The sequence below is a fragment of the Anarrhichthys ocellatus genome, unplaced genomic scaffold (assembly GCF_004355925.1).
Source record: "Anarrhichthys ocellatus isolate YVR2014 unplaced genomic scaffold, GSC_Weel_1.0 scaffold39, whole genome shotgun sequence".
Classification (NCBI taxonomy): Eukaryota; Metazoa; Chordata; class Actinopteri; order Perciformes; family Anarhichadidae; genus Anarrhichthys; species Anarrhichthys ocellatus.
The window spans coordinates 2,628,934-2,650,731 of record NW_022280069.1 but is presented as its reverse complement, the minus strand read 5'-3'; the positions used below and the strand labels follow the sequence as shown (position 1 = coordinate 2,650,731).

Genomic DNA, 21,798 nt, shown 5'->3' with positions numbered 1-21,798 from the left:
TGGAAGTTTGTTTTCGGGATAATGGGCTGACAGAACAATGGTATGGCACCAATTCCATCTGGAAAGCTTTTTAAAAAGCTTCCAAACACAAGAAGATAATTTCCCCCTGTCGTTCCAAAGACTCTTAAAACACTGTTGGCTTCTAAAGAAAACTTCTGAAAGGAATAGTTCACCCAAGAACAGCATTGGTTGTATAAAGCTCTCAACTCCCAGAAAAAAAAGTCAGGGAGGATAACCAGGAAATGCTTTGTTATCAATAGTTAAGTGAAGGATATCCTTGAGCGCATGAATGGATACAAGCCACTTGGATAATGCTGTACAGAGATTTCATAACGTTTTACAGATGTTAGATAACGTTTCTGCCGTCTTTTGTTGGCCTCCTTCAAAGTCTGTTTGCATTGATATTAGGGCTGGGCAAGTCAACGCGTTATTATCGCGTTAACGCATTAATTAATTAACGCCGACAATTATTTTATCTCACGTTAACGCAGTTTTTTTTTTTAAATTATTGAGCGGACATTTTTAACACAAGGACCGGACAGCAAGCGGTGAACAGCTGTGTTTGTGTGGCGTCTCTTCCTGTTTCCTTCACCTACATTCCCCTGGGTCCTAAGTCCCTCCATGTACAGCTTCTTATCACCCTCTATGTACCAACATACATTTATAACAAATACCACACATATTACGGTAATCAGCGTTGCATATGTGTCTGACCAAAATACCAAAAAAAGCAAAAAAGAAATGATTCATTTAAATTATTTTCTTAGAGTTTTTAAAGTGTTTTCATTTGGAATATGTATAATAAGCATATCATTTAGTTATCGCTACTGACAATTTAACAAACATAACGAAAAAATAAGAAAAAACATCACATAGATAGGTTTGCAGTTTTCAAGGTGTATATTTCAAATTGCATCTCTTACACACATGAAAATAAAGTTGTGAACATCGGCTGAATATCTATTATCAGAATCATTATAACTGTATTTTAACTGCTACTGTGTAAAGGGAATACTGCTGTTAAAAATAACCTTATTTGTTTAAAGCGTTTGCAAACCAAATGTTATTGCACTTTTGTTCATATAGCAGTACTTTTAAAATGAAAGTGTACAATACACTACTTTTGAATTTATTATTGAATTTTGAGCATAACAATGCGATTAAAAATTGTAATCGTCGCCCAGCACTAATTGATATGCTTTCGTTTTTTTTGGACACTCTGCTCTCCCTAACAGCATTGGTTAGAAAACTTTCTCTGGGACCATAATGAGCCTCGGGAGGGGAGTGATGTACAAAATGTATATTGGGGTGAAGTATTCCTTTAACACTTTGAAGTTTGCATAAAAATGACTCGCACAAATAAATGATAAAAATAGCCTACTACTGAAAAACTGTGCATAAGAAGTCAGCTGTTGTCAAGTTTGCAAAGGGTATTGCTTCACAGTATGTGGACATCATCGATCGGTCCTGCCAGACAAAATGTACTTCTTATGCAAAAGCCAAAGAAAATGAATTCTATACAGTGAGAAACAATACTGACGTATAAACAGCATCTCTTTGAGGACAATGTTTCTTAAACTGAAGATTCTATATAACAGAACCAATGCAACAATCTAAATGAAGAGCTACGACACCTTATGGCTTTCACTCGGGCACCAATGTGGGTCATGGGAACGTCGCTGGATGCAACGATGGAGCGATATGGATGATTGGCAAAATGTGGGGAACAGGGAGTTCCTTTAAGTCACAAATACTGGGGACCGGGTTAGGGAACCAAGAGTGGAGAGACTCATGGGGAAGTGTTCTGGCGTGACCAACCGCTCAGTGAGCCTGGGGGGGGCTGAGTACAAAGCAGCAATGCCAGTGACGTAAAAGTGGTAAAAAGAACAACTGCACCAGTCCGCCACACGGTGTTATCTGAGATCTTTGCTAGCTTTGGGGACTTTGAGAACTTTGTAAATGTCGTTGGAAAACACTGTGGTGAAGTGGGGTCTCGAGCTCCTGGACATGTGGGTGCAGAGGGGGATTTTACCAACATTTAGGGGATCCTCAACGTCCCAGATCTCTGGCATGCTGCACCCGGGCCTGGGCGAAGAGAGAGAGAGAAAAAGGAAAGAAAGATTAAATCAGAGAATCAGGAAATCTCCGAACAGCATTTTAACTAAATTAAAATCGTCTCTCTGGATAAAAAACAAAAAGAAAATCAAAATGTGAAAGAAAAACATGGTCCTGAGTAACAATGTCCCCCCTTCTGTGAGAGGGTACTCGAGGTGTTGGGGTACCTGGTTCGCCTGGTGCACCACGAATCCTCCAACACGAAGAAGTCCACTCCCAGGTTCATCAGGTTCCCCTTTACGGTTTCTTCAGACATGCGGCTGTACATGGAGTAGACCAGCTTGGTTCTCTCCCTGCGAGGGACACAATACAGCACCGTTGTAACGCACAAGGTGGAAATCAACTACAGTTAGGACGTGGCAATATTTTACACAAACTTTACATGAAATTCTAGCTCATCGTGTCCAAAGAACTCTTTCTCCGTCTCTCATCTGAGCAAAAGAGCAGTTGTGGTGCTGTGAGTTCCACTGACCTCAGACCAGCGTCTTCATAGTGGGGGTGGTTGACGATGGGCCGACCCGTGGAGAGCTTCACGCTGGCCATGGTGGGCATGGCTCCAGCAAACACAGAATCTGCATCAATCGCACACAAAACAAATGAGACAATGAAGAGAGGATGAACCGGTGTGTCGAGTATCTACACTACCAGCTCTTTATTCTAATAATGTTCTACTTAGTATTACAACTTTATACAACGGGCATGATAATAAACATTCAACAGAGTTCTCCATCTGCATCACAGTTCATTTGGGAGGATATTTGTGGTGCTGTCGAATTGTATTGCGTTATACTGACAGGTGTTTCTATTATTCAGTCTACCTCTACCCCAAAATAACAGAAACACCAGTGCAGTTTAACAGCACAGTTGTAACTGTGACAGTATCTCAGTGGAACCAGAAGCTCTCCTGCTGCTGTGTATCTCTACAGTTATCTTGAATAACGGTTATCTTTTAGGACTCGTTATACTGAAACTTCACTGTAACCACCTCACTCACCAGGACGGGTGTTGTCCTGGATCCAGTCCAGCAGCTCCTCCTGCGGCAGGTTGCTGAACTCTCCGATGATCCCCCACTGGGCCTGCAGGTTGGCCACTCCCTGTATGGCCATGATGGCCATGACTGCAAACATGGCAAGCTGGTGTTTAAACCTCTCCCCGACCCAGCCAAACAACTGACACCACCACCACCACCACAGGGAGAGAGAGAGAGAGAGCATTATTAAAGGACAGCATGTGAGCTCAACAAACTGCACCATACACAGTTAATAATAATAATAATTTAAGTGGAGAAGAAACTTGACTCTCTGGCATTAAATGAAAGTTTCACCGAAAGTTTGTTTTTCTCTCGTGCTTCCAATGTGAACAAAGAGTCAAAAACAGCAAAGTCTTGATGAATTGAAGTAAATGGAGGCCGCGTTTAACAGCATAACTACATCAAAACATCCGTTTATAAACTCTCACACTACTCGGGCAGTACAATCCAAGTTTCACTTATCCAGTCGTATGCTCACTACTAACCAAACGCATGCATTTACACTAAAACCTGACTATTTAAAACACTCCGCATGAAGCGTCTCATGCTTGTGTTGGAGTGTTACTCGTCTGTGTGAGTCTGAAGTGTTTTAATAGTAAGATGCATGTGTTTGGGAAGAAGTGTGCACACGACTGGATAAATGAGACTTGATGTAGTTTTGCTGCTGTAAAACACGACCCTCAATTACTTTAATTCATCAAGACTTTTCTGTGTTTTGGGATTCTTTGTTTTCTTCTTCAAGGTAACACGGGCTGAGTAACTGATATACAAACTGGGTCATTTGTGGGTGAAGCACTCCTTTAAGGAGTTTAAATGTAGACCATCTTGTTATCCGTAATCACAGACCTGTTTGGAGCAGATGAGCGAGGCCATGATGCACATGTGTGGCGTCAGGAAGAGCTTCAGACGCATGATGAGGACGGCGAGGACAGCGAACGCCACCAGCTGCAGGCTGTGGTACACCAGCTGCAGAGACACGAGTTCACATGCAGTCTGATCAGAACTGACGAGAAGGCGCAGAGGAAACAAAACGAGCAAGATAATCTACCAGGAACTGTGACCGATCTCTTGAGGAAGTTACACTCGAGGCAAACACAAAAGTGAGACGCAGGACGTTTGATCCACGACTGGATTGACATTAAGTAATGAAACAGCAACAACAAAGCACATTTTAAATAAATCAAGAGAATGAAAGTTTCCTTTTAGTTCCACAAATTGACAGAAAACTATAATTCTCATAATTATCTGTTATTTATCAAGCAAAAAAGTGAAACTAAGTTTAATTCACATTTATTATTTCTGGTTAAAAGGCATTGTGTTTATACCTGAAGTCAAACAAAGGTGTTGAATGCATTTAGTCCTCCACAAAACATTTACAAAACAGATTTTAAAACAAGTTTTAAAGTTCTCGGTGCATTACCGACACTAACTGTTGATTAGTGGTATAGAGTGAAACCTTTAGCTGGTGTGTGTATTGCGTCTCTGCATGCTCGTCACATGAAATTAAAACGAGCAGTCGAACACATAAATTAAATATTCAATCTGCAACGTAGGTTAGGACTATGCGATAAGGATAAATTTGAATACGTTTTGTTCTAAATTGTTCAAACTTGACATTTCTTAAAAAGGGACAGTTCACCCTAAAATCAAACATACATACATGCACGTATGGACGAGAGGCTTGTGCTTGTGACAGTGCGAGACGTAAACATTAATGGCACTCTCGTCTGACGCTCTGTGACGTTAGCTAGCTGATAAATTGTACGCTTCCATCTGCGAGGTGATTCGTTTGGCGGGTGTAGCTCGGTAGAAATAAAATAGTTCCTACGTGAAACCGCTCACAACAAGGTCGTTGGATTATCTTGAGAAACCGGGTCATGATTTCTAGAAACAGTGTTTTTTTGGGCGCGTTGAGCTCCACAAGCAGAGTGTCCTCTCGTCCCATTACGTTGGAGAGAAGGCAGACATCTCTACGAAGGATATTTCCAACACTCTGCAACTCACACCAAAACAATCTGGACTGATAAACAGCACTACAGGTAAGAGGAAAAATACGGAATTTTAGATTTTGGGGTGAACTGTCCCTTTAAGTGACCTCCATTTCCTCTGATGAACTCATCAGCTGCAGCGCTGCTGTCACTGAAGCTTCGACCTCTTCAGACGCAGCTCTCCTCCAACGCAAACCTGAACAGCTTCATTTGCTGAACGGACTGTGTGATGACATTTGCGTGACGCTTTGATCTTTTTGAACACGCCCCTCCCCGAGAGGAGTGAGCACAACCCTCGGGGCTCCGCAGTGTTACTCACGGAGCAGAAATATTAAAGCAATTATCTGGGAAACTTCCACACAGCGCGGCTGGTGGATGAACATCTGAACGTTTCCTGCCCTTGGAGGGATATTACTGAAAATGAGATGAAGCAACCGAGAGAGAGAGAGAGAGAGAGAGAGAGAGAGAGAGCCGACAAAAAGGCAGCACGGGGGGATTTCAGAACAGAAGGGGAGGCTGCCTTTCATTTCTTAGTAATGAGAAAAGGGATGAAAACCATTTAGGGACATAGAAACTGAGCAGACGTTACTGCACTGGAGGAATCTAATCAAATAAAAACGGATTAAGAAAAATGGAACAACGCTGCAAAAAAAAAAAGCCTACGAGTTCACGCTGAGGTGTTGTCATGATAACGCTCGAGCATATACTCAACAATAACAGAAAGGATGTGAAAAGTACTTCTTCTCACCTCTCCTTTAGCGGCGATTTCAGATCTGCAACACAGAGAGTGAAGAAGTAAACACAGTGAGACCAGCAGAAAGAACAGCGAGGAGGCCTCTGGACGCTCACCCTGCAGCTTCATCACCATCTTCAGGCTTCGCAGACGCCTTCCCTCCGTCCCTCAGGAACCGGATTACGTCCTGGACAGTCTGAAAAGGAGAAACACGGTTAGAATACAAGTGAAAAGGAGATTCCTTCAAGTGTCATGTTTCCAACAAACAGTGCACAGTAGGAGAAGACAGCTTGCTCATGCAATACATTCTTCGTCAAACCGACTTATGTATTCTTAGCTCAGCGTGGGCAGGCGTAATGAGATTACACTGCATAAAGAGCACTTCCTCAAATATCCTTTTGAAATGATTTTTTTTCATGTTTTAGGAATCACGACTAAATCTCGCTGTTCTTCCTTTCTCAAAGCATAAATATACACATGGAAATACCCACTAAGCTTCCCCACGCAGAGCAAATATAACCACTGCAATATTCTGAAACTGAAAGAGAAAAACCTGAATAAAATAAAAAACTCCTCCTATATTCAAGCAGCTCAGGGGTGGACATGTTTGCGTAGTAATCGGAGCGGATCCACCAACTCTTTGTCTTCCTGCTGCTGTGAGCCGGCGCCTCGCCTCACGTTTCACTGTGAGACGGGAGGCTTCACACTGCAGCCCGGACACAGAACTACACAGAACACTGTTCGTTTCCCACCGATTGTGAAAAAGGAGAAGACGGGCGTTACTCACGTATATTATTGTTAAGATTTATTGATGAATGTGTTGTTGAGTCAGGCGGTCCTGTGAATGGGACCCTTTGTTAAGACATATGATGATGTAGTGCAGTGACAGATCATAAGATGTGGTTCTGGACAAAGCTTGGAAGGAGGCCTCGAGTTATTTTAATTAGAGCTTATGAATCTACAGTTCCTCTCCTGGCATTTATTAAACCCCTAAAAACTCATCTCCGTTCATTAAATTACATATTTAGGTTTCTTTTTCCATGAAAGAAAATCCTGTCATGCTTCAAAATGGTTCAGCTGGAACTCTACACATCGGCCCCGTTTAGTATGCGCGCATCTATAAATATGCAAATTAGTCTGACTGAAACTTACCGGCTGACCAACAAGCATGTTTGATAGAACAGCGGTAGACGTCAATTAAAGTTTTGTGGCAAAATATAAAAAAACTTTTCAAAACAGAAAATGGCCGCTGGGAATCCAAACTTGACTGGAACACTGAGTTTTCTTCTTCTCTGATACCCCTCGTTTCCACGTAGCTCTGTGCTGATGATATGGAAAGCCCCATCCTGCAAGTTGACCGGATTGGTTCCTTAGGTATGTGACGTATGAAACCCAGGCTGTTATTGGTACACTGCAGTACCAAGGCAGACATGTTCAGTTTGTCTGAGGTCTGAACCCTGAAGAGGACTTACCCTCCCAGCGATGAGAGCAACCACCAGCATGTTGATGGGCAGCAGCAACGTCCTGAGGTAACGTATGGGGGTCTGAGGGAGAGAGAGACAGAGTAATGTAATGTACACTGTACTCTACTCACCTGTATGCACAGTCACAACATGAGAACCCAGATCAGAACGGGTTCTGCTGCTTCTATTTCCCGTTACATTCAGAGCACACATCTGTCTCCTCCTCAAAACAGCAGGCGGTTCTTTCTGATAAAAATAAATGGTTTTCACACCGAACCACCGGAGACATTTTATCAGTGAACGCTTGAGCACACAATGTCACAAGGATGAAGGATTCAGACTTTACCTCCATCTCCATGAAGTCAAACTCTGCAGCACAAGTGTACATCAGAGTGTGGAAGTCCTTGTAGCTCGTGAACTTAGACTTGATCAGTCCACTGATGTGAGCCTGCCAATGACAAAACACAACAAATGACAGATGTGGTTTCTTTACATTCTGGATATTAAAAAAAACTTAATGCTTTAATGCATTTAAAATGTTAATTGTTCAGTATGACCTTTTCCGAAGGTGTCAATAAACAATATGACGTTTATGTAGGCTGATAGCTTCACAAAGCTGTCATAATAACTAACACAGTGTGTGTGGAGTAGTGCGTATTGTTGCGCATTTGTATTCTTGTACTTTTGTACTATTAAAAATGTATTTATTCATGTATTAATTATACATTTAGTTAAAAGCTTCATTCATAACGTTGACATTTGAACTCAAAATTACCATTTGAATTTTTTTTTATTCATCCCGTTATAACCTGCAGAGTCGCCGATAAAGATCAGAACATTACATACACATTAATGTTATTAGTATTATAAGATCAGGCTACATTAATAGTATTGTACTATCTGTAGAATTAGACTCCAGTGGTGGCTGCGTAGTATAATAATTTCCGACTTGTGTGATCCAAACGTTTCCAATAACTCCAGAGCGTTGTAAAGTCCCAAAGCCCACATTTATTGAAAAAAAAGACCCCAAATTCCCAAAATGTTTTTATCTCACGAAATATTCTGCTTCAATCCACAACATCTGTTGCTCTCCCAGTTACCGCTTACAAAAGGAGGCTCACACCTGTATTAACTGGGCAATCTAGCAGCAACCTAACAGCACAACAAATTAAAAAAATGTATTTTTTCCTCTATTTTTTGGGTGATGACGTTATAAAATGTGACGATATTCATTCAAAGCTTCATTTGAAAACAAACCTCTCTTTCTAGGAACATGGAAACCCTTCTTAGTCCCTCCTTTGATGTTAAGTAACACGTTTAAACATGATGATATCAGGAATATAATCTACTGTAAACACGGTTCAGACTGAGTATTAGCAGTCTTTTGCAGACACATGAATTTCTCCAAGTATAGTTGTGGCTTACATCATCGGAGGCACAGAGGACAGTGGACAGCATGAACTTGAGCAGGACTGTGGAGCCGACCCAAGCCAAACCCTGCATGACCTGAAGAGAGGGAAGAGATGGACGCACGCTCACGACCGGGACAGGAACCGGAGATAAAAGCTGGAGTCACTTCTACATACCCAGAGGACGACGCCAGGTCTGAAGACTTGAGCAAATCGATCCCTCAGTGCGATGATTGCCTGAAAAGGGAAATCACAGAGACAGAATTCAAAACCACAAAAAAACAACAATGGTTTTGTGTTTCCATTTCCCTGTGCAACGCCTCTTACTCAAAAAAAAAACCCGATACATCCCAGTACATTCACTGGTTGCACATGCAGATCATCAGACTCTAAAGATCCAGCTCACCCAGATGGAGACGAGCGAGGAGGCGTAGAAGGACGTGAGCAGCATGGAGTTCCCGAACATCAGGACAAAGCAGACGGCGAGGGTTATCTGATGAGAACAGGTGAGAGAAGAGGAGTCATGCATCAGGTTGATGTGCAAAATATTTGTAAAATTCACTGAACTCGGGATTCCATATTCCTCGCGGCTGTAGCCAAGTTTAAGCTGCATGCAAAACATATCTTATGTTCATTTTAATGTTGATTATTAACATAAATAGCGTCCTTCACCTGAAAAAATATTTATACAACAAAATAATATGCTAAAGCGGTCACGTTTGGAACGCATAGGTTTCTTCATATTTCTCCTTGTTGCATTTTGACTTTAGCTTTTCTTTTTATACTTTAAAAACAAGTTAATTCCCTGTGATTCCTGGGACAGTGTGCTTCTGCTCCCGGGACAGAAAAATTCTAATTTTTGGGATAGAAACATATCAATCCCTCTTGTGCATGATCAGTTGGTGTAATTAGATATAATATCAAACATTAGGTTCCCAGTGGCCTCACAAAAACACTCCACAGTCACGGAGACATTCTGCCTCCCGACAGCAGGAGGGCGGTCTGGAACAGATTGTGTTAAGTGTGAATGAGAAGTCTTGCTGTTGTTGAAAACACTCCATTAAACCGATGCATTATACTTTGAATACACAGCCACCAGCACAATCTAATCCTATTCACTGAACTCTTGATGCTTAATCCCACAGTGAAGTAATGCACCACTCACTGCACTGTGCACACAGAGCACCAGTCTAAACAAGGGGCACTGACAACTCACTGCTGAGCTCAACTAACTTGCATTTTAATAATTGATCAGGGACGCAATCAACTATTATTTATGAATCTGCTTATTTTTTTGTTAGCATACAACAACTTCATTATATAAACATGCAAATGTTGACTTTTGAGAAGCTACAAGCAGGCGGATTTATGGTATATTTGTTTACTTATTGTCAATTTTCATGCAGATTCGTTTTCTGAATCAACTTCCATTGATGTTTTTGTCGAAAGAAATGACGTAGTTTATTTTTTTAAAGCTAAAATATAAAATATTTCTAATTCCAGCTTCTGAAACGTGTGGACTTGCTGCTTCCCGTTTGTTTTTTCATTTTAAATTGAATACTTTAGAGTTTAGGATCAAGTCAAAACGAGGGCGTAGGTTTGCATATGGACGGTGTGGACGTGTCCCGACCAATATCTCAGCAAACTTCTCACGCACAGGTCTGGACCTTATTTCCTAAAGAGCCACCGTCTCTCTGCATCGGAATGACGTGAACCTGCTTGAAACTGAAACACATTACATGCAGCAGGGACTCGACACTCGGGGCATTTGCGCCCATGTGGTATGCGCCCTAAGCACTCGGCTATCGGGTCGCCTAAATACTTCATTTTTCATGGAAGTATTCTGCATTTATCTACACAACTTATATTGTTCTATAATTGCACTATATGTTTGTACGTTTCCTACCTCTATGTACTGTAGTGTTTATAGAAGATGACAATAAAGTCTCACTTATTTCATCTCTTATCTTAATAAGTGACAGATTAGTATCAGGTAGTTGCAGTTGCATGAGACACCGCTCAGCCTCTGTGTGACAACGCTGTAGATCACGTAGAGGACACACATGGATGCTTTAGTGTCTGTATTTCTTTAGCACACAAACACAAAGTCACTGTTTCTAAGCTTTCTAAATTATGCAGAGGCATATTCCTTCCTCTGACACAAATCTCCACCATCTTACCACAAAGGGCGTTCTCCTTATCTGTGGAGCACACAGGGCCTGGCTAACAGCCTGGCATGCTGAGCGGATTAGGGAGAAAGAATGTGGAGGCGCAGGACGAACGGCCTGAATAACACACACACACACACACACACACACACACACACACACACACACACATCCTTACACATCAACAGATATACTTTTGTCCTTGGCAGGGTGCAGTTGCCAACATATCCTCCCTATTTCACACTTGAATAAAGAGCAGTCGTGTACAGTGGCATCGTTATTGCTGAAGAAAGTCATCCCTGCCTCGGCTGGTGTTGTCCTCGCGGCTCATAAAATTCCTCCAGCCGAGGAGCTGAGCGAGATAAGGAGAACCGAGGCAGAGCACATTACGGCTCAGGGGACAGCGGCTGGAAAGACTTTCACTTATGTTGGCCACAACACACAATCCTCTCACACAGGGAAAGCTAAAACCACCTAAAATCCTCTACTCAAGTAAACATTTTGTCCCTTTCACGTCCTTCCTCTGTGGGTTTTTTTTTGTCTCACCTGCACAATTTGGTTATTTGCATTTTTTTTAAATCCTTTTGTTGCATCTCTGTCTCAGTAGTTCAGGTGATTTGGTGTAATTGTTTACTTATTTGCTACCGAGGTGCTGCATGATGCACCAGACGAGTGAACACATTAAGTTAGGGAACAGAAACACTCTCAACACTCTGGTGGATTGATTGCTTGGTCGTCTACTGTACCATATGAGTGACCAGGATGGATTGCATCTTGGCGGCGGCGAGGTAACCCAGGATGTAAGAAGCAAACAGAGAAGCCACCTAGACAAAAAAAAAATAGACAACCATAAAAATATACTCCTGAAAACATACTAAATAATTCATATCAGGAGTCAGGAACAGACTGCATGTATGTGCAGCCGATACAGATCACACTACAGCTACACCCGACAAGACAGGTGCTTTTCAGTTTTGATATTCCACATATTACAACCACACCACTATTTCTGAAAAGTTTGTTGCATCTAAAAACACTCCACTTAAGAGACATTTAAACTTTTCTTCTGACACAGAGATACACACAGTGCTTTATTGATCCCCAGAGAAAACTGTTATTATCTATTAATCGAGAAGCTAGGTAAGAAACAAAATACTTAAAATAATAATGTCAACTAATTCAAACTAATGTAAAAATAAGGACTGTACTTTATATGTGTCTTTTTATATATTGACTTAATCTCTTTTTATTTGCCTTTAACTCTAAATAGCAGCGGTACATTTGAAGTGCATGCCCATGGTGCTGCATAGATTCATATTGATCCTTTGCTAAGTCCCGCCCCTCGAACGCAGACTGGCCAATCATAGCGTAGCATCAGCCAGCTCCGACCAGGGTCCAACAACTATCCGACTCTCCTTCACAGACTCCCATGCAGTCGTTTCACTGAAGTCTAATAATAATAATATCAAAATACTAAAGATTAATATCACCAAATAGGTGTAATAATACCACTAATTGATTCTAAAATCGTTTAAGACCCTAAATATTGTATTTAGTGTATTTATTCTGGCTTCTGTCAGACTCTGGAGTGGGCGGACATACAGTATTTGTTTCGCGTGCAGTGAGCGAGGCTCAATTAGCAGCTTACATGTGCAAAACAAAGAAGAAGCTGTTGAGCAACTTGTCTGGTGTTAGAATGAGCGGTGCCCCGAGGGGGCCGCCGGCAGCGTGGGCCGAGCCGCTGCCGAGCACAGATGCTCGCAGCGGTGACCCGTTTGTTCTGGAGTCGCGGTTCAAACTCCGGCTCCTCAGTCTGCCAGCCCACACGCTCTACCACCTCCCGCTTCTGTCTTTCACTTGCTCGTCGCTGTAAGCATCTCTCCCTTTCCACAGTTCCACTCAAATGTGCTCAGGATTTCACGTGCATATTTTCCTACTGCATGTCACCATAGGGTTTATGAAATGAGGATGTAAATGGTTGCATTCTTGGAATTTCATAATCTCTTTTTTTTTTTTCAGTCTTTGTTTCTTTTCCATCCTGGCAAACCTCTCCCTCTCCCTCCCTCTCCCTCTCCCTCTCTCTCTCATCTGCCCCTTCTGCTTTCTTCCCTCTCTCTCTCTCCCGATGTCTCTCTTGCTCTCCGTTTACCTGAGTGAGCAGCACAAACTGGGCGAACTGCCAAGGCAGCATAAAGCACAAATTGGAGACGCCGAGGGCGACCATGGCTGTCCTGCTCGGGTTCCGTGTCCTGGGGAGAGGCAAGAGAGAGAGAGAGAAAGAATTACAGCGGAGAGAGAGTAGCGGGTTGCAGAGGAGATAAGAGACGATGCATTAAGACGACACAAGCACACGCATTCAGTTTCACTCAGAGTCTGCCACAAAGCCCCGCTTGTGTACCGAGCTGGCCCTCAGAGATATGACACGCCGGAGTTCATTCTGCGTTTTTAACGCTGCTGGTAGAAGAAGTCACAGTTTACCGACTGCACTCACGTAACACAAGGTGGCGTCCGCTAGTTGATGTGCAATGAGAAGATTACTAGACTGAGACAAGAACATTAGCTCACCACCGTTCACTGCACCGTTTAGCAGACAACAAAAGCGAGCTTCGCCTCGGGCCAGTAATTACAACACACAGAGCCTGTATCACTGTAGCGTGTGAAGGAAACAGCAGTCTGATCATGTGTTACTTCTGTTCTTTCACATACAGTAGTCAACAGGCTGTTCAAGTGAAAAGAAAAGCAATGATGACACTTGTTGTGTAAGTGTGGCATCCACTTATAAGCCTCTCCATCTACCACCAGGGTGTGCACAGGTGTTCTGCATACAGTGATTGGAATGTGATTAGTTTGTTTCTGCACCTGCCATAAAATAAAGTGTTCTCTGCATAGATCCAAGTGTGCGGATATCTACCTGAGATGTTTGATACTTCCAGCACCTTCTCTAAGATACAGCCGGGTGTTGCGGTGGTTATCCTGCATGTATGAAACTTGAAGAAATAAAATGACTTCTACTCTTCTACATGTCTTATGGAGAATCTGCCAACGACGTGGACCACTGCGACTGTAAGACGGAGCTGCTGGTGGCGAGTTTACCGTAGGATGTAGGTGAGAAGGAGCATCTGCAGGACTAAGAAGGGGTAGGCGAAGCTCTCCCTCAGGGGCGGAGTCCACATCACACGAGTGCTCTGACGACGTCCACAAAGACACACACACACACACACACACACACACACACACACAAAATAAAAACATGCACACTAACAAGCTAATCAAAACCAGAGTGGATGGAATCATTTTGCATCACACACACTTTTATTCCTATATTAATAATTCCGCCTCATAAACTTAATGGATCTTCAGTCATTTAGTTTGAGTATCTCGTAAAAATAATGTGCGCCAAACTTAGGGGTGTACAGCTGTTATTTTAATGTGCCACATGCACATTAAATCAACACAGCATATCTGCTGCTAAGTGGTTTTACGATGTGTGCTGAGCATCTTTGGCAGGCAGAATTAATTCAGTTTTATCTGATCTCATTTTCAAGTGGTAGCTTGAGAGTTCCCTGGCCATCTGTGCCATTTAGGTAAATAGAAGAGTCAGACTAGACTCCGTATCAAAGGACTCGGGGCCAAAACAACTCGATAGGGACGTGACAATTATTTGTTATTTAAAAAGGGTGCCACAAATCAATTTCCTGCATCAACGAACGTTAACGATATTCATTCCCAGCATCTCGACACTTGGTTCCTTACTTAGGGTGAAAATCACAGATGCTCCTGAAATCTACCACTGCAGTCTGGGAAAAAGAAAAGACTGGAAAGAGGAGAGCATCCCCTGCTAGTGTGTGTGTGTGTGTTTGATCTGAAATAAATTCTATTTGTTCTGAAGTAAACTGGAGAGGAGAAGGTGGGAGGAGGCTTTGAGCTCCAGCTGAAACAGACTCTGAGCTCCTTCGAGGGCTGAAATGAGTCCCTCTGCTTTTATAAACGCTTTTTTAATTTGGAGTTTTACACATTTCACAAACGTGGACACAGAGAGAGTTATTGCACAGAAGTATAGAGCGAAGAAACAAACACTTAGTTCACTGACACTCGATAGTTAAGGCGGTGCACTCACCTCTCCGTGATTGAAGAAGAAACACATCGTGGTAACGACGCCGCCCAGTCGACTGCCGCTAGACAGGAAATATGGAAATAAGAGAGCAAACGACAGAAAGGTCATCCTCCACCTCTGGTTTCACATCCACAAGTCACAGAACCACAAAACTGTACCCTGTCTCGGTCCGACAGCTGGACGATGACGGGTAAGAGAGGAGCTAACCTGAGATAGGCACCGTAGATGAAGAACAGGCTCATCATCGCGCCGTTCAGCAGGAACACAAAGGTCACGTAGAAGTACGCCGGGTCGCCCATCCCTGGTGTGACACACACACACACACACACACACACACACACACACACACACACACACACACACACACACACACACACACACACACAAAGTAAACAGAAGATGAAGGTTATGAAACCAGCGCTACTATGGAACAACTGATTATTTGATGAACCAAAGAATGAATAGCATCAGAAATGCCTCGGCTGCAGCCTAGAATGCACCGATCCAATATCAGGTTATATCATTTAACGGCTCGTTTACGGAACAACAACAACACGAGTCACTCTACCCGATCCGTACATTCTTCACGTTCGGTACTGCAACTCTCTACAGATATGAGAGAGAAGCGAGACGGCTCACTCGTTAGCTACTTCCATCCTCAGCTCCAGAAATAACGATCGCCGCGTCTGAAATCGATGATGGAAGTAGCAAACGACCTGAGCCGACTCACTTCTCTCTCGTCTCTGTTGAGAGTTACAGTATTATAATCTGTATCGGGAATAAAATAAACCTGATATTGGAACATTACTTGACACTGAATCGTTTATGGCATTTATCGAACATTCACCGGCTCCAATTGTCCCTGGTGGCTTTATTCAGCCTTTTGCAACAGTCTGGAAGAGGCTTGAACAAAGTCTCCTCCAAACAGTGAGGTCGCTGCAGAAATAGCGCATGAAACAGTTAGCGTCTCTGCAGAGCTCTCAGCTGAGGTGACCTTATCAAACCAGTATACGCAAGAATATATTACACTGAATACTAATAGGTTCCCTTTAAGGTACAGAAACGTCCTTAATAAGTACTCTGAGACAAAGTGCGTGGACACAAATGGACCCGACCTCACTAAACTAGCAGGTACGCAGAATGACTAACAAGTGTTGACATTACGAGAGCCGCTGCGTCGACTGTAAGTGGAGCTCGTTCCATCAGCAGATCGATATGAAAGTAGAGTAAAATGTGTCTTACTGCGTGTCACAAAATGAATGTACCCGCTGACTGTTACAGGAAACGCTCTCACTTTCTGACGGCTCCATGTTAGGCAAGGCAGCTTGTGTGAGGTTTGTGTAAACACTGTGAAATCGACCCGGGGGGGCGGGGGGATCACTCCGCCAATGAGACTGAAGGAAACACACAGATTGCAGCTCCACAAAGGGAAAGCTGACAACAGCTTGTTTACCATCAGCAGGTTTACTCTTCTGGGAACAAATATCACAGAGCGGCTTGTGTGTAAGAGGTTAAAAGGTTCTTCTTTCCTTCAGGGCTGCTGTAACAACACTAATGCGTCTCTCGCTGTGTTCTACCTGTTGAGCTACCAAATTGTTTTGTTTGTTTGTTGCCATCGACCCTTTAATGCCAAACCTTTTCTTGAGTTTCCCGACATCATTTTGTGAGCCTTGCTCGGTTAATCTCACTATTCTTTCAGCAACTATTTTGAAGCTTTTCTTTGTCTATTCTGATTAAAACACATTTATTAAATAATGTGTTCAACCTTTTGGAAATAGCCTTTTTCTTAGCTGGTCATGTGACATCCTTCAGTCTCATCTGTGTGGCGCCCTCACATGAGGGGCGCAACGGATCGCATAAACTCAAGGTTCAGATCATATCAGCAGAAAGAAATGGGGAACAAATAGCATCTTTAGAGATGGCCGATCACATTTGTTGTTGTTTTGTTTTGCTGTAGCAGCTGGTATACAAGGCTCGAGATTATCTTTTTAATTACCAACCCGAAAAGATGAATCTATTATGAAAAATTCATAAATGTATCATTTAACTTTTCTATAGTCATCAATAGCAGTTATTTGCATAAACACATAATTCTAATGATTAGGAAATAAAAGATCATATTATTATTTATTACAATAAAACCTTGGCATTGGTGGATATTATGTATTATAAACTGCTTTGAGATAGTTAATCCATCAGTAATCTGAAGAGCACCGTTGTAGAAAAAAACTATTAAATTAGAGTTTTGATTGAAAGCAAAGAGAAAAATAAAGAATCAAACGACTCCTTGGGTTCTTTGATCAATTCCTTCTGTGTAATTTATACATGCTCTCTTAACTGCCGGCTCCCCGTGAGGCTTTGACTGCATCTGTCCACGAGGGAAGAAAATCATCAAAGTCTGCGAAGACATTAGTCATTCAGTCATTTCAGCGCGAGACTGTGAGAGTGTCTTTAATGTTAGCGTAGCTGCAGGTTGTGATGGGGAAACTATCTGCCTGTGTGATGTAGCCATCGTTCAACCTGCTGCCTCTGTGTGTGTGTGTGTGTGTGTGTGTGTGTACACTAACGAGCATATTTGCAGACCAGGCTGCAGCTCCGAGGCGACAGTCTGTACCTTCACAGCTGTCCACGGGAGTGAGTCCCTCTCCTCTGTTGATGGACCAGCACATCTTTGTGGGAATCCCAAAGTACCCCATCACACCCGTGTACATCCGGTACCAGCTGGCCAGGACCACCTGGGGAGCAGAGACGGACGAGAATCAGTGCAAAGCCTGTTTGAATAACAGGTTTGAAAGGCCTTTCTGTCCCGTAATCTCTGGGGGGGGGAGGGGGGGGGACACGCGGGACAGACACACTCTGTAGTCCTGTAGAAGCTCATAACCTTCCCAGTATGTGTTCATCTCTCCTGCAGGGTTTTGTGTGTGTGAATCAAGTTTTAAACTACATTCTGGTGTTTTTTTATGAAGTAGACCGATTCCATAATATTCTCAGACAGCATTAAACCTCTTAACATTTAACGATATTCCACAAATTCACTGAGCAGAAAGACCCAAACACAAGGCGTCACACAGACGTTGGATTAGAATTATCATGAAACGGATTTATTTATTCCTGCAAAGCTGAAGAACTCATACTAATACATTTTAAAAACAAGCGGTAATACAGGTTTATTTGGAGCAAAGTTTCATTTTATCTGCAGTTTTTCTTTAAAATTATTGTATCTAATGCAGGAATGGAAACTAATTAAACTACTTCTAGAGATCTGTTGTGCCATGAGATTTGAACTTTTACTGTGGAATAATTTTACTTTTTTCAAGTCTGATAAATACAATTTTCTCAACAATGATGAGTGAATTCACAAAACAGTCTTTGTTCGCCTCATCTTTCCACTTCCAACAAACTCTGGTTCGGTAGAAATAAAACCTCAGTTCCCTGAGTTCGACGTGAACACATCCCGGCTCTGCCCTGCTGTTGCCGGCCTCGGTGCTATTAATAACTCGCTGAACAAGTTTTTGCCGCTGCGTGACGAAAGTCGGAAGAAACTTTTAAATTGGGGCCTTGTAGATCAAATAGAGAAGGTTCAGAAAGAGGATCACGTTTGTTCAGAGAGAGAGATTTTTGGCGTACTGCTGACCTGAAATAAGTGGAAGATAATTCAGACATTGGAAGCTTAATGAGTGTGAAATGAATTGGATACAGCCCGGTCAATAACAGCAACTATTCTAAAGGAGCTAAAGTTTTGTTGAGTAGGCCAATGGGAACAAAGACACTGAGGGTCAGATCCATGGAGAAGAGCCTGCTAGGTTTGTAGTGAAAGATTAACGTTAACGCTCAGCGGAAAGACACGCTGCTCCACCAGAAACATCTCTAAATGTCGGGCACAGATTCTAGAGATTCGGCAATTCCGCACAATCCTACGTTCACCCTTCTGTGGCTGCGGTGCAGTTCTCAAAGCACCCGCACAGGATGCTTTAATTTCATCCCATTTGTGTAGGTTTTAGCGGCCGCAAAAGCCGCGCAATCCTTTTTGTGAATTGTCCCCCTGAGACGAGTAACGGTGCTACAAGTCGTACGAACAGCACGGCAAAGATCCGCATTACCTCTGGATAGAGATTGAATCTCTTCAGCGTGTTAATAACCAGCGGGTACTCCGTCAGCCGATCGTTCATGACCGCGTGGAGGCCGTCGAGGAAAGCCGGAGCTTCAATAATGGTCTTGTAGTAGGAATAGTACAGACCCTGGAACAAACAGAAGATATATATACAGATTAACTCAAACACATACAAAAATAAATATCTAAATGAGGAAGAGGGACAGAGAGAGAGGAGGAACAAAGGAAAGAGGAGACGCAGAGCGATACAGAGAGGAAGAGACAGCAGACAGACAGTAAATATAACTTCACAACACAGAGCCGGTCACACCGGCTCAGCAGACGGCAGCAGTTCACAGCCCGTGTTGGTGTCACGCAGCAGGGGTGAGGGAAGAGAAATGTCCTGTTTGCAAACGATAAGATCCTCACCACCATCTCCCAAAAGGGCACGAAGCCCGCTCTGCGTCTTCAATAGCAGAGACTTTTACACGATGACAGTGACAGCGACGCACAAACATACGCCACGTTAAATGACACGCATTTGAAACGGAAGACGACAAGAGAGAAAATTACGTTTTTGCATATTGTTAGAATCACAAATGTGAGTTTTTGAAGGGCAAGTTCAGCGTTGTTTCTAATGTTGTGGGAGGAAAAATGGTTCTCCTCAGACTGTGCAGAGGGTATGGAGTCAGTGTGGGCACATTATGCATCAGCCCTGAATTTCAGAAACTGTTTATTGCCAAGTACGTTACACATACAAGGGATTTGGCTCGCTGATTTGTTGAATTTTCCTTTTGTCTTCCACCTTCATTGAAACTGAAGTCTGTAAAACAGACAAATCCAAGCCTGCTCAGGTCAGAGTATGCCGCCCTTCAACTTTGCACCAACAGTTGACAAATAAAAACAGTGTTTGGAAATGTCGACGTCATTAATCTAGCGCTGTGTGACAAGTGACTGGGATCATTCTTTTATGTGTGAGGCAACTTAAACACTTCTTTCATAACGTTGTAAAACAAAACAACAAATAAATACGTCAATGTAAATGTACTGAACTGTCCTTTATTGAAATAATGGAATCCAATACCCGATCCAGCTGTTTTCAGTCTAGTAACACAATGTCCTAAAGCCAGAGCAGCTGTCCCCACATTGCCGAAGTCCAAAACCCCAAAATATAAAAATGGAAATTTAATTATTTTGGGGTTTTCGGACTGTTGGTCGAACAAAACAAGACATTTGAAGACCTCTGGTTATTTGACATTTTAGGACATTTTACAGACAAAGCAATTTGTCGATAACTCTAAAAAATATTGCAAATCTAACAATTGTTAGTTGCAGCCCTGCAGTATCACAGCCGTAAACCTATTTAACACGTGCAGTTGCATTACATCTCTAACTGTACAGGCTCACACCGGGAAGTAGTGTCATCACCTTAAAAAACGTGTTATTAGTGCATCCCTAATAATAAATAAATAATAATAATATGATTACCATTTCTGTCCGGAAAGCCATCTCCTTCTCCAGGTTTGACAAGTGAGAGAAGTGTCTGTCGTTCTCAAACAGCTGTGTGACATGATGCCTGATCACAGGGGGAGAAACACGGGAGCCAGCATCACACACAAGTAACCGTTATGAATGAGTAATAACATGCTGATGGTGCAAAACTCACCAGTGGAGATACCCGGTCAGAGCAGCTGTGGAGAGAGAGGATGCACGTTAAACATTTAAAATGCTGCTTACACCGAAACAGTTAAAACTACAGGGGTGAGGACTTGGGTAGTGATATGCATGCCTTACGGTGGTGCGTTTTCACCAGAAATCACGCAAACATTAGCTTGAACTTTTACCAGAAGACCTGTTAACACGTGTGGGACTTGTATGTGTCACATGAGCAAGAGAGAAGAAAGGCGGACTACTTTTTCTGCCATTTTCATAGAATAGCGTCGATAGGCATAGCTAGCGCTGGTGAGCTAACGTTAGCTCAATAAGAACAAGATAACTTAAATTTAGCAGGATGCTAGCGGTGTGCACAGCGTTAGCATTCGTTAGCTTCGGATGGTTCCGTGGAGGAGCTAGCTGGCTAAAAAAGCTCCGAACTCACCGAGGAGGAGAGTGATTCCCAGCTTCGCCACCGCGGATGGAGTTAGCCCGAAGAGCCTGCGTCCGATGCCCGAGAGCCCGTTCGGATGTGAGCTGTTGAAAGGCCGCCGAACGGTACTTTTACCGGGGTGCGAAACAAAAACAAGCGGACTCTTGTCGCGGTCCGCCTGGGTCGCCGGACTCTTCCCGGTCTGTTTTCTGTTTTTAGCCACCATGACTTGAGTCGAGGTTGCAGGCAGCGAGGCTCCGTTAGAGGGGAGAGGAGGGGAGAAGAGAGAAAAAACAGACCGAGAGGGGTGTGAGCTAAGCGGCTCCACCGTCGCTTCGTATCTGGTCCTCGGATCTGCCCCCTTTACTACCTGAGTGATGCTTTCACTGGTGTTGCTCTCTCTTCAGACGCTCGTGGAAATCTGGTGATGCTTCGCCCCCTACCGGACGGTCAGCGCCACTACAGGGAGCTTCTGGAGCTGCGGGTTGGGATGTGTGTATATATATATATTATTAATACTTTTTAAATGAGGTCCTACAGGTTGACAACTTAGTAAAACAGAGTAAAACTATTACATATCAAACGCACAATATATTCAATAA

At 42.9% G+C, this 21,798-nt stretch overlaps 1 protein-coding gene across 1 annotated transcript; it reads right to left on the bottom strand.

Annotated features, from left to right (window-relative positions):
• Nucleotides 1–1,102: 1,102 nt before the first annotated feature.
• Nucleotides 1,103–21,590, bottom strand: dpy19l1l (dpy-19-like 1, like (H. sapiens)). The gene is made up of 22 exons (XM_031867442.1): nt 21,209–21,590; nt 20,777–20,801; nt 20,599–20,686; nt 19,121–19,258; nt 17,635–17,755; nt 15,228–15,321; nt 15,024–15,081; nt 14,000–14,091; nt 13,056–13,155; nt 11,653–11,730; nt 9,145–9,231; nt 8,916–8,975; nt 8,755–8,835; nt 7,676–7,777; nt 7,339–7,410; nt 5,983–6,062; nt 5,882–5,906; nt 3,992–4,111; nt 3,110–3,284; nt 2,588–2,687; nt 2,283–2,408; nt 1,103–2,085 (listed from the first exon to the last, which is right to left on the bottom strand). The coding sequence occupies exons 1-22, from the start codon at nt 21,420–21,422 to the stop codon at nt 1,914–1,916; spliced, it is 2,208 nt and encodes a 735-aa protein (XP_031723302.1). The 5' UTR covers nt 21,423–21,590; the 3' UTR covers nt 1,103–1,913.
• Nucleotides 21,591–21,798: the final 208 nt, after the last annotated feature.

Coding starts and splice junctions, on each gene's coding strand:
- dpy19l1l (XM_031867442.1), bottom strand. CDS start 21,422: ATGGTGGCTAAAAACAGAAAACAGACCGGGAAGAGTCCGGCGACCCAG. Junction 20,687..20,776: donor CTGACCGGGTATCTCCACTG/GTGAGTTTTGCA, acceptor CCCTGTGATCAG/GCATCATGTCACACAGCTGT. Junction 15,082..15,227: donor ATCTACGGTGCCTATCTCAG/GTTAGCTCCTCT, acceptor TTTCCTGTCTAG/CGGCAGTCGACTGGGCGGCG.